This window comes from Macaca thibetana, chromosome 16, assembly GCF_024542745.1.
Source record: "Macaca thibetana thibetana isolate TM-01 chromosome 16, ASM2454274v1, whole genome shotgun sequence".
NCBI lineage: Eukaryota > Metazoa > Chordata > Mammalia > Primates > Cercopithecidae > Macaca > Macaca thibetana.
In genome coordinates, this window is record NC_065593.1 from 44455494 (window position 1) to 44469572 (window position 14079).

General features: G+C 46.8%; 2 protein-coding genes across 8 annotated transcripts in view; one reads left to right on the forward strand and one right to left on the reverse strand.

Annotated features, from left to right (window-relative positions):
* The window catches only part of MRPL27 (mitochondrial ribosomal protein L27), a 464439-nt gene that overhangs the window by 180522 nt on the left and 269838 nt on the right, over positions 1-14079 (forward strand). Inside the window, exon 1 of one of the 7 annotated variants that reach the window (XM_050765134.1) lies at positions 13944-13953. The exons of the other annotated variants lie outside the window; for them this stretch is intronic. The gene's annotated coding sequence lies outside the window, so the exon portion shown is untranslated. Of the gene's footprint in view, positions 1-13943; positions 13954-14079 lie in introns of those variants that run through there. 7 annotated transcript variants of the gene reach the window in all.
* ABCC3 (ATP binding cassette subfamily C member 3) overlaps positions 1-14079 on the reverse strand; it is a 57578-nt gene that overhangs the window by 35489 nt on the left and 8010 nt on the right. The window contains exon 2 of the mRNA XM_050765038.1: positions 418-594. Within this exon, the coding sequence (XP_050620995.1) occupies positions 418-594 (177 nt within the window). The remainder of the gene's footprint in view (positions 1-417; positions 595-14079) is intronic.

Genomic DNA, 14079 nt, shown 5'->3' on the forward strand with positions numbered 1-14079 from the left:
GTCCAGCCGAGGAGGTGGGAGAGGGCCTCGTTAAAAGCAGAACCCTGGCTGGGCACGGTGGCTCACATCTGCAATCCCAGCACTTTGGGAGGCAGATCACCTGAGGTCAGGAGTTGGAGACCAGCCTGGCCAACACGGCAAAACCCCATCTCTACTAAAAATACAAAAATTAGCTGGGCATGTGGTGGCACATGCCTGTAATCCCAGCTACTCAGGAGACTAAGGCAGGAGAATCGCTTGAACCCAGGAGGCAGAGGTTGCAGTGAGCCAAGATCATGCCACTGCACTGCAGCCTGGGTGACGGAGTGAGACTGTCTCTAAATTAATTAATTAATTAATTAATTAAATTTAATTAAAAAATAAAAACAGAATCCCCAGGGCCCAGCCCCATCGGTAGGAGATCCCTGGGCCACTGACCGTCTTGAGCCTGGACAGGTGGGAGAGGATGATGTAGCCACGACCATGGTACCGCAGGTAGAGCAGGTAGCAGGGCAGGGCGACCCACAGGTAGATGCAGGGCACCCAGGCCAGCAGGGAGTTCTGGAAGCAGGGAGTGAGGTCCGGGTTGTCTGTGTGCACAGACAGGTTGGAGTCCTGGGGACAGAGAGAACAGTTTAGTGCTGTGGCAGCCCCACAGAGAATTGGGCTCTCTTGAGGAAGATGGCTTAGCTAGAGAGACGTTCCATCAGAGACACGGGTGGAGTGGAAGACAGGTGAGGAGGTAAGAGACCAAATACACAAATGAGAAGTTGTCGTCCTTGAGAGTTCTCCAAGGATGCCATGACTGCTCCCATTTCCTTATATTCTCTCTCTCTCTCTCTCTCTCTCTAATTGAGGCATAATTTAAGAGCAACAAAAACTTGTGCCCATTTAAAGTGTACAATCAGTGAGTTTTGACAGTTGTATACACCTGCAAAACTGCTCCCATGTTACCTCATGGTCCTTTGCAGTTCATCCCTCCCAGGATGATTTGCAGTTCATCCCTCCCAGGCTGATTTTCTTTCTATTATTCTGGATTCCCACTTTTTTTTTTTTTTTTTTTTTTTTTTTTGAGACTGAGTTTCACTCTGTTGCCCAGAGGCTGGAGTGCAATGGTATCATCTTGGCTCACTGCAACTTCCACCTCCTGGGTTCAAGCGATTCTCCTGCCTCAGCCTCCCTAGTAGCTGGGACTACAGGCGCGCACCACCACGCCCAGCTACTTTTTGTATTTTTAGTAGAGACAGGGTTTCACCATGTTGGCCGGCATGGTCTCGATCTCTTGATCTCGTGATCTGCCGGCCTCGGCCTCCCAAAGTGCTGGGATTATAGGGGTGAGCCACCGTGCCCAGCCCTCACTCTTTTTTTAAAACGAATTTTTAATTTTTTTTTTTTTTTTTGAGACGGAGTCTCGGTCTGTCGCCCAGGCTGGAGTGCAGTGGCCGGATCTCAGCTCACTGCAAGCTCCGCCTCCCGGGTTCACGCCATTCTCCTGCCTCAGCCTCCCGAGTAGCTGGGACTACAGGCGCCCGCCGCCTCGCCCGCTAGTTTTTTGTATTTTTTAGTAGAGACGGGGTTTCACTGGGTTAGCCAGGATGGTCTCGATCTCCTGACCTCGTGATCCGCCGGTCTCGGCCTCCCAAAGTGCTGGGATTATAGGGGTGAGCCACCGTGCCCAGCCACGAATTTTTAATTTTATCAAAGTGATATATGCACATAGTTTAAAAGATCACTTTCTCCTAAGGCTTTTTCTGGGTCAGGGATAGGGAGCTTCCCTGAGCCTTAGCTGCCTCTCTTCTGAAATGGAGGTGACCATCCACTGACCCACCTGGACCTCACCGGGTGGATTTGAGATTCGTAGGAACCAAGGGATATGGAGAGTCTTTGCAAATTACACAGACTAGAGTGATCAACTTTTCCAGTATGGATGGGACGTCTCTGGTTTTAGCACTGAAAGTCCAGCGTCTTGGGAAACTGCCTGGTCTTGGGCAAACCAGGATGGTGGGTTACCTTGCTGGCTCTGACAAGACTGCCTGTTACTTTTTACTATAACTACACCTATGAACTTTTTTGGAAAGGGATGGGGGAATACATTCATTAATAAACACATGTTTTATTGAGATTGTTTCCTCCAAGGCCACCAAGGTACTAATCTGTTTCTTATGTTCTTTGCAAAGCATTAGATGTTTTTTTAGAGATGCACAGAAAATATCAACAACAAGAAAAACCACCCACAATCTCATCCACCTAGAGACATCTGTTACCCGAGGATATAGCTATCTATTTTCTAATTGCCAATTTAAATAATTATCATTTTTATTTTTATCAAAGTTATGCATGCACATAAATCATTGAATTTTCTTTTTTCTGTTTCTTTGTTGATTTGGTTTAGTTTTGTCTTTCAAGCTGGAGGTGTTAAATTAGATTAAATTTGGCTTAAAGCTGCCTCCATACATAGTGAACTGACACCCAGCTTAATATGTAAACAAACCTGACATGAGAATTTCTTGTAACAAGTAGCTGAGTCTCAGCCAATCACTGCAACTGAGCTTTCAGCCAATCGCAGACTACAGACTGCTTAGACCTGTCCAGATAAGGCAAATTTCAAGTTGTGAATAGGCTATTTCTATATGTTACTTTTTTTCTGTCTGTAAGTACTATTTGACCACATAGTCAGGTGGAGTTCTTCGAGCCTTTACTGGTTTAGGTGGTTTTTTTTTGTTTTTTGTTTTTTGTTTTTTTTGGAGATGGAGTTTCACTCTTGTTGCCCAAGATGGAATGCAATGGTGTAATCTTGGCCCACTGCAACCTCCGCCTCCCGGGTTCAAGCCATTCTCCTGCCTTAGCCTCCTGAGTAGCTGGGATTACAGGTGTGTGCCACCATGCCCAGCTAATATTTTCTATTTTTAGTAGAAATGGGGTTTCACCATGTTAGCCAGGCTGGTCTTGGACTCCTGACCTCAGGTGATCTGCCTGCCTCAGCCTCCCAAAGTGCTGGGATTACAAGTGTGAGCCACAATGCCCAGCCGAGTCTTTACTAGTTTAGGATGCTGCTCAATTCATGATTTGCTTATTTTTTCAAATAAACTCTGCTAAATTTGTCTAAAGCTTTTCTTTTTTCTTTTTCTTTTTTTTGAGACGGAGTCTCGCTCTTGGCCCCCAGGCTGGAGTGCAATGGTGAGATCTTGGCTCACTGCAACCACCACCTCCTGGCTTCAAGCAATTCTCCTGCCTCAGCCTCCTGAGTAGCTGGGACTACAGGTGCCCGCCACCATGCCTGGCTAATTTTTGTATTCTTAGTAGAGACGGGGTTTCACCATGTTGGCCAGGCTGGTCTTGAACTCCTGACCTCAGGTGATTCACCCACCTTGGCCTCCCAAAGTGTTAGAATTACAGGCGTGAGCCACCACACCTGGCCTAAAGCTTTCCTTTTAACAGATTGGTGTCAGAAGTGGGATCTGAAGTAGAAATCCAGTGACCGTCAGGAGCATTGAGTGACCAAGTAAGGGTACCTGACAGGGCTCATTGTGCCAGTTTTTCTCTTGTAGCAATTGGAGGTCATGGGTGAGTTCTATCTCAGATTCCAAGCTTCAGGAATTTGTGTTTTGAGTTCTCCAAGTTTATTTGAACAATTCTTAGACAGGACTGGGTCCAGGAGCAAATCAGATCTGATAATTAACTGAGATGGATCTAGTTAAAAGCCTCAGGCAGGTGCCTTTTGAAAGTGAGCTCCTCCAAATCTAAGGAGTCTGGGACTCCAGGAGTCTGAGACGCCACTTTCTGGGACAGTGGCTAACTTTATGAGCAATAATTATGAGGAACATGTGTATTTTTGGAAAAATGGGTTAACTTTGCTGAGGACAACTTAAGAGTTACAGTGGCCACAGAGGGAAAATTTTGACCTAGATAAAACTGTTCACTTGCAAGGTGCATTAGAAAAGAAAGGTTCAAAAATGCCACAAAAGCAATGGGATGCATTCTTTAATTGGTACACAGAGGCATCTAAAAGATTAAATGAATAAAAAATTGCCTCTTTATAAGGTTCCTTACAGAAATCAAATGAAAAAAAAATCTTAAAAGTCCCTTTACAAATCTTATTCAAAAGCTTTAGCCATCTGGGCAAGAAATCTTGTTCCATTGGCCAGAAGAACAATTTGGATCCAGATATTCTTTAATACATTCAGGAGTTTTATATTATTGTACCCGGAACATGGCTAAGATATTTAAATGAAAGCTATAAGATCCGTTGCTGTTTACATTTATATATGTCTGTATGTATGATATAGGTATCATAGTTTCTATCTCCTTTTAATGCTTCAAAATTAAATTATAAAAGAGCTCTATTTTGTTGACTTTAAGAAAAATAAGTGCTTATACAAATGAAGTATTCTTTCAGAAAATTAAGAACTACCTCAAATACTTTTGCAGCTCACCTGACTTGGGTAATCTTTGGCAAATAAGAATATTGTTGGTTTGATTAAAACAGACATGTTTTCATAGTTTTTGGGATTAAATGTCGTACAGATGCATGATTTCCTATCTAGGTTTACTGGTAAAACAAGCTTATGTTGTCTTTTTATTATAAAATTTGTCAGCAAGAAAAACAAAATGATGACTAGTTGTTTATTATCTCATCTTTACAGGCAATCCAAGCATAAGTGTTGAAAATAAGTGAATACAATGAATGTAAGTAAGATAAAATTCCCAGGTAAAAGATGTCCTTCCTATACCAGAAGGTTTTATTATTACTTTTTTGAAACAGGGTCTCTGTTACCTACTCTGGAGTGCAAGTGGCAAGATCTCGGCTCATTGCAACCTCTGCCTCCTGGGCTCAAGCAATCCTCCTGCCTCAGCCCCGCCAAGTGTCTGGGACTACAGGTGCAAGCTATCACACCCAGCAGATTTTTGTATTTTTTGTAGACAGGGGTTTCACCATGTTACCCAGGCTGGTCTTGAAATCCTGAGGTCAAGTGTTCCACCTGCCTCAGCCTCCCAAAGTGCTAGGATTACAGGCGTGAGCCACCATACTCAGTCACCAGACAGTTTTAACACTCTTAGCATCAAGAATAGAAAGTTGAGGAGGAGGGAAATCTGTACAAACAACAATTTAGTTTCCAGGCCTCGCAAAACAAAAAACCTAAAGGGATATAAATGATTTTTTGCCTCCTTTACAGTTTATTATTACAGGGCGACTAAAGACATTTTGGATCATTGATAAACATATTCTACACTGACAAATTGTACTATGAGAAAGCTCATGCTTCTAGAAATTATGGTTCATAGATTTACCAATCTACAGATTGCTGGTGTGACACACAATTCACAAAGGCTTACTTTCTAATTTCCATGGAAATTAAGGTCACTAAGGGTTAAGAATTCTTTTTTTTTTTTTTGAGACGGAGTCTCGCACTGTCACCCAGGCTGGAGTGCAGTGGCGCAATCTCAACTCACTGCAATCTCCACCTCCTGGGTTCAGGCGATTCTCCTGCCTCAGCCTCCCCAGTAGCTGGGATTACAGGTGCCTGCCACCACACCCAGCTGATTTTTGTATTTTTAGTAGAGACAAGGTTTCACCATGTCAGCCAGGCTGGTCTCAAACTTCTGCCCTCAAGTGATCTGCCTACTTCGGACTCCCAAAGTGCTGGGATTACAGGCGTGAGCCACTGCGCCTGGCCAGGTTTAAGAATTCTAAGGCCGGGCGCGGTGGCTCACGCCTTAATCCCAGCACTTTGGGAGGCCGAGACGGGCGGATCACGAGGTCGGGAGATCGAGACCATCCTGGCTAAAACGGTGAAACCCCGTCTCTACTAAAAAAATACAAAAAACTAGCCGGGCGAGGTGGTGGGCGCCTGTAGTCCCAGCTACTCGGGAGGCTGAGGCAGGAGAATGGCGTGAACCCGGGAGGCGGAGCTTGCAGTGAGCTGAGATCCAGCCACTGCACTCCAGCCTGGGCGACAGAGCGAGACTCCGTCTCAAAAAAAAAAAAAAAAAGAATTCTAATATATGTATGTGTATTACATAATATATGTACCTACTACATCTAATATATGTACCTACAATTACTAGAAACAATAAGGGGGAAACTCGATATGAAAATATACAAAGAAGCTAAGAAAAAGAAATATATAGAAAAGAAATATACAAAGGAAGCTAAGGAAAAGCTATAAGATGTGAGGATGTTTTGTTCTGATAAGGGAAAAAGAGAATAAATTTTATCCTAAAGTGAAATGACTGATTTTTAGAAAATGAGAAGAGGAAAAGTATAGAACAAAAAGTGAATGGATATGAAAGTTGTGGGAGGTTTGTGGCAGATGACTCTTGTGAAAGAAATTTTATGTGTGACCAAGCTGGCTAAGATTAGGAGGTAATTATTTATAAGTTTTTTAAGAATAAAAGTTAGCAACCGGGTGCGGTGGCTCACGCCTGTAATCCCAGCACTTTGAGATGCGGAGGCGGGTGGATCACTTGAGGACAGGAGTTCGAGACCAGCCTGGTCAACATGGTGAAACCCCATCTCTATTAAAAATACAAAAAATAAGCTGGGCGTGGTGTGTGTGCCTGTAATCCCAGCTACTTGAGAGGCTGAGACAGGAGAATCGCTTGAACCCTGGAGGTGGAGGTTGCAGTGAGTGGAGATTGCACCATTGCTCTCCAGACTGGGCGATAAGAGCTAGTATTAATATCAAAATTACAGTGATGCAAAACTAGAATTTGGTTCTCTCCATTAAAACAACACGGTGTTCTTAGATTATTGGTCTCATCATAATAGGAAATTGTAAAAGGGTTTTCTTTCTCTTTAGGTAATTGGCCTAGAAAACAAAGATTCTGTGTTCTACCCAGATAATTTCCTGTGCTTCATGCTGTCTTTGTTAGGTTTTTGATCACTGAAGAAAACTGAGAACTCGCTATTAAAAGAGCTAAGCTTTTTCTACAACTATGTAACTTTTTGTGGATGCCTCCAAAGTCTTTTAATGAATGGTTATTGTTCACAGTGACCTGTAATCCTACGAAAAAAATTTGTTTTATGTGCTGTGTGTCCTTCCTTCCTTCCTTCCTTCCTCCCTCCCTCCCTCCCTCCCTCCCTCCCTCCCTCCCTCCCTTCCTTCCTTCCTTCCTTCCTTCCTTCCTTCCTTCCTTCCTTCCTTCCTTCCCTCCCTCCCTTCCTTCCTCCTTTCTTTCTCCTTTCCTTCCCTCCCCTCCACTCCCCTCCCTCCCTTCCTTCCTCCTTTCTTTCTCCTTTCCTTCCCTCCCCTCCACTCCCCTCCCTTCCCCTCATCTTTCTCCTCTCCTCTCTTTTCTTTTTTTAACAAAGTCTCACTCTGTCACCCAGGCATAAACCTGACTCCATACATAGTGGACTGTAGCCTAATTCAATATGTAAATAAACTGCAACGTAACTTGAGAGTATATTCTTACAATAAGCAACCAAGCTGCAGTCAAATATAGCAGAATTTTCAGCCAATCACAAGCTGCCAGTTGATCAGAACATGTCCACATAAGGCAAACCCTCACTGCACCATGCCCAAATAAGGCAAATTATGATCTGTAACCAATCACGCTGTTTCTATACATCAATTCCTTTTTCTGTCTACTAATACCGCCTGCCCATATTGCTGGGTGGTAAAACTCTATGAACCTCTACTGGTTCAGGATGCTGGCTGAATCATGAATTGCTCTTTGCTCAAATAAACTCTGCTAAATTTAATTTGTCTAAAGTTTTTAAATTTTAACAAATTTTCCTCAAATGTGTGGTGACTTTTTTTTTTTTTTTTTGAGATGGAGTCTCACTCTGTTGCCCAGGCTGGGGTGCGGTGGTGCGATCTCAGCTCACTGCAACCTCTGCCTCCAAGGTTCAAGCAATTCTCCTGCCTCAGCCTCCTGAGTAGCTGGGATTACAGGCATGTGTCACGATGCCCAGCTAATTTTTGTATTTTTAGTAGAGATGGGGTTTTGCCATGTTGGCCAGGCTGGTCTCGAACTCCCGACCTCAAGTGATCCACCTGCCTCGGCCTCCCAAAGTGCTGGGATTACAGGCGTGAGTCACTACGCCTGGCCTGTGGTGACTTGCAGCTTGGCTGTCTCAATACTTTGGAGTAAGACACTAAAGAGTTGGCTGCTCTGTTTGTTGGGGGCAGGTGGATTTGGGACTGGATCTGTGACTCCTCAGGACGATCTGTGAACAATGATGAGTGAGAGTACCAAGAACCAAGGACCAAGAAAGCGCTACTGAAGACAGAGTACCGAGGACCAAGCTTATTGGCTGCGGGGCTTCACTGCAGAGTGATCAAGTAGGAACCTGGTCCTTTAGGGAAGACTCCCCCAACAACTGGAAGAATCTGGAGGTCTTTTCTCCGGGGCCAATTTAGGAATGAGGGCTGAGGGTTCTATCCTTCAGTATGCAGACTTTTACTTAATTCCACAGAATAAACTGCTGGTCTTCTGTGAGGTGGCTGGAATTTGCCTGGCTTTAAGAGGGGATGGGTAAGTAACTCGGGTGTTTCATCTCTCCTTATGCATTCTCCTAGCAGCCCCTGCTTTCAGCCCTGCTCTTCCCCTTGCCTCCTTCAGCCCTCCAATCCCCGAGCTTTTACAGACTCCAAATGGCCTTTGGTTTCAGTTGTTCTCTGCTGTGTCAGTGATCACTCCTTGACCTGTTTCTCACTTTCCAAAAAGGTGTCAATATCTTGCCTCCTGTTGTCTCCTCTTCTCTTTGTCCTTGTAGGTTTACATTTTTAATTCCTTACTGTCATTTTGAGGGAAAATCAGGAAGGACTGGAGATAAAATCTTGTGTTCAATCCACCCTATAGAACCAGAACTCCCTCCAACTACAATTTTTTTTTTCTTTTAGGCAGAGTCTTGCTCTGTCTCCCAGGTTGGAGTGCAGTGGTGTGATCTCGCCTCACTGCAACCTCTGCCTCTGGGGTTCAGGTGATTCTCCTGCCTGAACCTCCCAAGTAGCTGGGATTACAGGCTCCCGCCACCGCGCCTGGCCAATTTTTGTATTCTTAGTAGAGACGGGGTTTTGCCATGTTGGCCAGGCTAGTTCTCAAACTCTTGACCTCAGGTGATCCACCCACCTTGGCCTCCCACAGTGCTAGGATTACAGGCGTGAGACACCATGCCCAGCCTTCAAGGGCGAATTAAATAGACCCGTTTCAGACTTTATGCAGGACCTCCCTGCAACAGTGTGGGCTTCCCCCATCTCTTGGAAACTACTCTTTCCCGGTTTCCTGGTTTGTTGGCAAGCATTCCTTGCTGTCTCCTTATCTTCCTTCTAGTTCACCCTGCGGACATGGGCCCTAGTCCCCAAGTTCTGACCTTGGTCCTCGGTGCTCTCTCTCATCATTGTTCACAGACTGTCCCGAGGAGTCACAAATCCAGATCAACAGCTCAAATCACCTCCTGAGCCTCGGCCCCTACTTCCTGCTGCCTCTCAGATGGCATCACCGTCTGTCTGCAGCCACCTCATATTCAATACCTCTCAAACCAAGATCCTTCACTCCCTGCCAGGACCAGCCCTTCCTTTGGCCTTGCCTGCCTCTGCCAAGGGCATCACCATTCTCCCAGCTACCCTGACACCTATGGGGACCTAGGTCCTCTTGATTCTTGATGGAAGCATAGTAGCTGGACAAAGAGGTGTTTGAGACTTGGCAGGGAAAGGTTAAGCACCTTGGCCAAGGTCACATAGCTTAAAAGAACTTACACTTGGCTGGGCGCAGTGGCTCACACCTGTAATCCCAGCACTTTGGGAGGCAGAGGTGGGCAGATCATGAGGTCAGGAGTTCGAGACCAGCCTGGCCAACATGGTGAAACCCTGTCTCTACTAAAAACACAAGAATTAGCTGGGCGTGGTGGCAGGCACCTGTAATCCTAGCTACTCAGGAGGCTGAGGCAGGAGAATCGTTTGAACCCAGGAGGCGGAGGTTGCAGTGAGCCGAGATTGTGCCACTGCACTCCAGCCTGGTGACAGAGGGAGATTCCGTCTCAAAAAAAAAAAAAAAAGAAGTCACACTTAAGCTGTGTGATCTTGGCCAAGGTACTTAACCTCTCGCCTCTCTGGGCCTTGGTTTCTTTAAGGGTAACATCAGGATGATAATATCTCTTATCTGGTTCCTCCCATCTGGCCCCTTGGCCAGGTCCTCACCTCTTCATGAGCAATTGCCATGGACTTCTGGTCTCTTCCCTTCAGATTCCCTGGGGGCCCAGATCCTATGTGGTCTTCCCCTTCCTTTCTGGCCATGCCATCACAGTCTCTTTGCTGATTCCCCTGCCTGGTGCGAGAGGGTCCCGGAGCTCAGTCCTTTCCTCTTCTCTGCCTCCTTCTTATCTGCACTCACCCTCTTGGCAATCCCACACAGTCTCATATGATATACCATCTATATGCCAATGACTTTCAAGTCTATCTCTCCAGTTCATTGCTCCCCAAATCTCCAGCTCCATATCTAACTGCTGACTTGACATCTTCACTCCATACACCCTACAATAGCCTGCAAGGACCTGCACAATGTCCCTTCCCCCAACCCATGACCCTCTCCCTGCCTTTCCTGCTTCACTCCAGCCACGGGCCTCCTTGCTGTTTCTGAACGCACTTGCTGCCCCTGTCTCAGGGCCTTTGTGCTTGCTTTTCTCTCCCCCTGGAACACTCCTCCCCCAGACATCCTTAAGTCTTTCTTTCTCAACGAAGCCTACCCTGACCATCCTGTTTAATACTGCCACCTGTGTCCCACCCCTGTATTCCCAATTCTCCCACCCTTCTCCGCTTTTTCTTTTCTCTATAGCACCTATCACCTTTTGACATGATATATAATTTACTAATTTATTATATTTTCTCTCATCTTTTCCTTTATTTGCTGACATGTAAGCTCTTTGAAGGGAAGAACCTTTATTTTATTTATCTATGTATCCTAGACCAGGTACATTGCCCAGTGCTTTGAGAGGCCAAAGCAGGAGCATCACTTGAGGCCAGGAGTTTGAGACCAGCCTGGGCAACATAGCAAGACCCCGTCTCTACAACAATTTAAAAAATTAGCCTGGTCTAGTGACAGGCACCTGTAATCCCAGTTACGAGGAGGCTGAGGCGGGAGGATTTCTTGAGCCCAGGAGTTTGAGGCTGCAGTGAGCCATGATTATGCCACTGTACTCCAGCCTGAGCAACAGAGCAAGACCTGGACTCTTAAAAAAAAAAAAAAAATATATATATATATATATATATATACATACACACACACACACACATGTTTATTGAATAAATGAATGAAAGAAAGAATAATAGTATTATTACATCCCTCTAAATTTTCAGTAGCTGCTTACTGCCTAGAAGGCAAAGTTCAAACATTTTACTACAGCATTCAAAGTCCACAGCTGGCCTTGAAATATCTGGCTATGCGAACTGTTGAATCATCTGTATGCTTGAGTTCTGAGTTCTCCCATCAATTTTTTTTTTTTTTGATGGAGTCTTGCTCTGTTGCCCAGGCTGGAGTGCAGTGGCACGATCTCAGCTCACTGCAACCTCTGCCTCCCATGTTCAAGTGATTCTTGTGCCTCAGCCTCCTGAGTAGCTGGGATTACAGGCATGTACCACCACGCCTGGTTAATTTTTGTTTTTGTTTTTGTTTTGAGGCCGAGTCTCGCTCTGTCACCCAGGCTGGAGTGCAGTGGTGCAACCTTGGCTCACTGTGACCTCGCCTCCAGGGTTCAAGTGATTCTCCCACCTCAGCCTCCTGGGTAGCTGGAATTACAGGCACGCGCCACTACGCCAGGCTAATTTTTTGTTTTTGTTTTTGTTTAGTTTTGTTTTTGAGATGGAGTCTCACTCCGTCACCCCGGCTGGAGTGTAGTGGCATGATCTCGGCTCTCTGCAACCTCCACCTCTGGGGTTCAAGCAATTCTCCTGCCTCAGCCTTCCAGGTAGCTGGGACCACAGGTGCACGCTACCACACCCAGCTAAATTTTGTATTATTAGTAGAGACAGGGTTTCACCATGTTGGCCAAGCTGGTCTGGAACTCCTGACCTCAAGTGATCCACCAGCCTCAGCCTCCCAAAGTGCTAGGATTACAGGGGTGAGCCACCATGCCTGGCCAAGTTCTAGCATCTTAAGAAAACAACTCATGGAAGGGTAGTGATCTGCACACCCTGCTTCCTTTCCCAACCTGCCTTCCCTTTTTTTTTTTTTTTTTTTGGAAAGAGTCTCGCTCTGTTGCCTAGGCTGGCGCTCTGTTGCCTAGGCTGGAGTTCAGTGGTGCCATCTCAGCTCACTGCAACCTCCGCCTCCCGGGTTCAAGTGATTCGCCTGCCTCAGCCTGCTGAGTAGCTGGGATTACAGGCGTGCATCACCACGTCTGGCTAATTTTTGTATTTTTAGTGAGACGGGGTTTAACCATGTTGGTCAGGCTAGTCTCGAACTCCTGACCTTGTGATCTGCCTACCTCAGACTCCCAAACTGCTGGGATTACAGGCATGAGCCACTGTGCCTGGCCCACCTTCCCTTCTTAATCCCATCTGGGGCAGACCTCTGCCCTCCAGTGCCCCTGTCCACCTGTGAGATGGCTCTTCCCAAAATACTGCTTTGTGCCCCTTGCCTCATGCCCACAAACCTACAATGACTCCTGCTGCTCATGAAGTCACATGCTAGCACCCAGCCTGGCCCTCAAGACCCCCTCATGGCATCTCCTCCCACCTCCTTTCCCATTGCTCCCTTCCCCCACAGCCAACTCACTTCATCCTAAATCTGCTCTGAGATTCTTGCTCCTACCCCTTTGCTCAACCTAGTCCCTCTTTTTACCACTTGTCAAAATCCTAACCTAACCACTCCAGGGAGGGGTGGCGGGCCTGGCTGAAAACCCACCCTCTTCATCTTGAGCACCCTTCCTTCTAGAGAGATCCCCTTCCCTGGAGCATCACTCTTGCCGATGCTTGCTGAGGGCCTTGGTGAGTCAGGCAGTGGGCTGGGTTCCGTGGATACAGTGGCACATCGGGCAGACCTGTCCCAGCTCTGTGGAGCATGTAGTCAGGGACATGCTGCCTGGGGGCATTTCGCTGAAGGCCCAGGTGGGCAGAAGGTGTACCACATACATCTTGTATTCTAGAGTCCTATTCAGTATTCAGTGGTTGCTCAAACAGTGTGAGCCAAGGACCCACCTACTCTTGCTGAGTCTCTGACATGCTGGCCCAGGGCTGGAATCTGGGTCATAGGATACACCTCTAGGCCTGGTCAGGTACCCCAGTTAGTTGCCATCCAGATAGCCTGTCCCAAAGCTGCCCTGAACCCAGATCTTCAGGTCTCTGGGCCTGGAGTGTACATCCCATTTCTCTGGGCCCAGCCGGAGCCTCACCTACACAGGGCCTCTCTGGGGCACCCCAGCCTCTGACCTTTGCTTGCTTTTCCCTGACAGCCAGTTAGGTGAGGAAAATAAAGACCCTTAATGTTTCTCTGGCATTTTATTACTGCACTTACCTAGTTGTTATCTGGATATTGTCTCAGAACAACTTCCACAGGCATATAGGAGGGGCACTGTTAGGCCCAGTGTACAAAAGAGAAACTACACCCACTTTGGCGACAAAGTTCAAGGATACCTGACAGTGTGTGGCCGGGACAGGCACCCAGGCTTTGTGATGCCACACAGGGCCATTGACTCACAAGGCAGTGTGCATGTTGAGGACAGGAGCCCAGGCGTGGGGACATGGTGGGAATCGCTGTGTGTGCTTGCAGGCCGGTGGCATGGCTCTGTAAGGTGGGTGGGGAGTGGCCACAGGAAGAACCCAACCCGGACACAGAGGATCCAGGATGACTTCTGTCACTTTTGAGCCGTGCAACAGTTGGTGAGCACCTTCGTGTCCTTGAACCTCAGTCTCCACCCGTAAGTAATGGGAGTAATGACAGCATCCGGTCACCTCCCCACAGTGGGGAGAAGGTGGGGAGAATGAACAGCAAAGCACCTCGATGGCAACGAGACAACACTTAGGGAAGCGGGGGATGGAGCCTCCAGCCGTCCGGCCCATGTTTCAGTTTCACAGACACCTGCTCTGTGGCAACAACCAGGGGATCTTGGGGCTGTGAGAACTGGGTGGCTGCTTTGACCCTCAAGGGCATCCAGTCTGG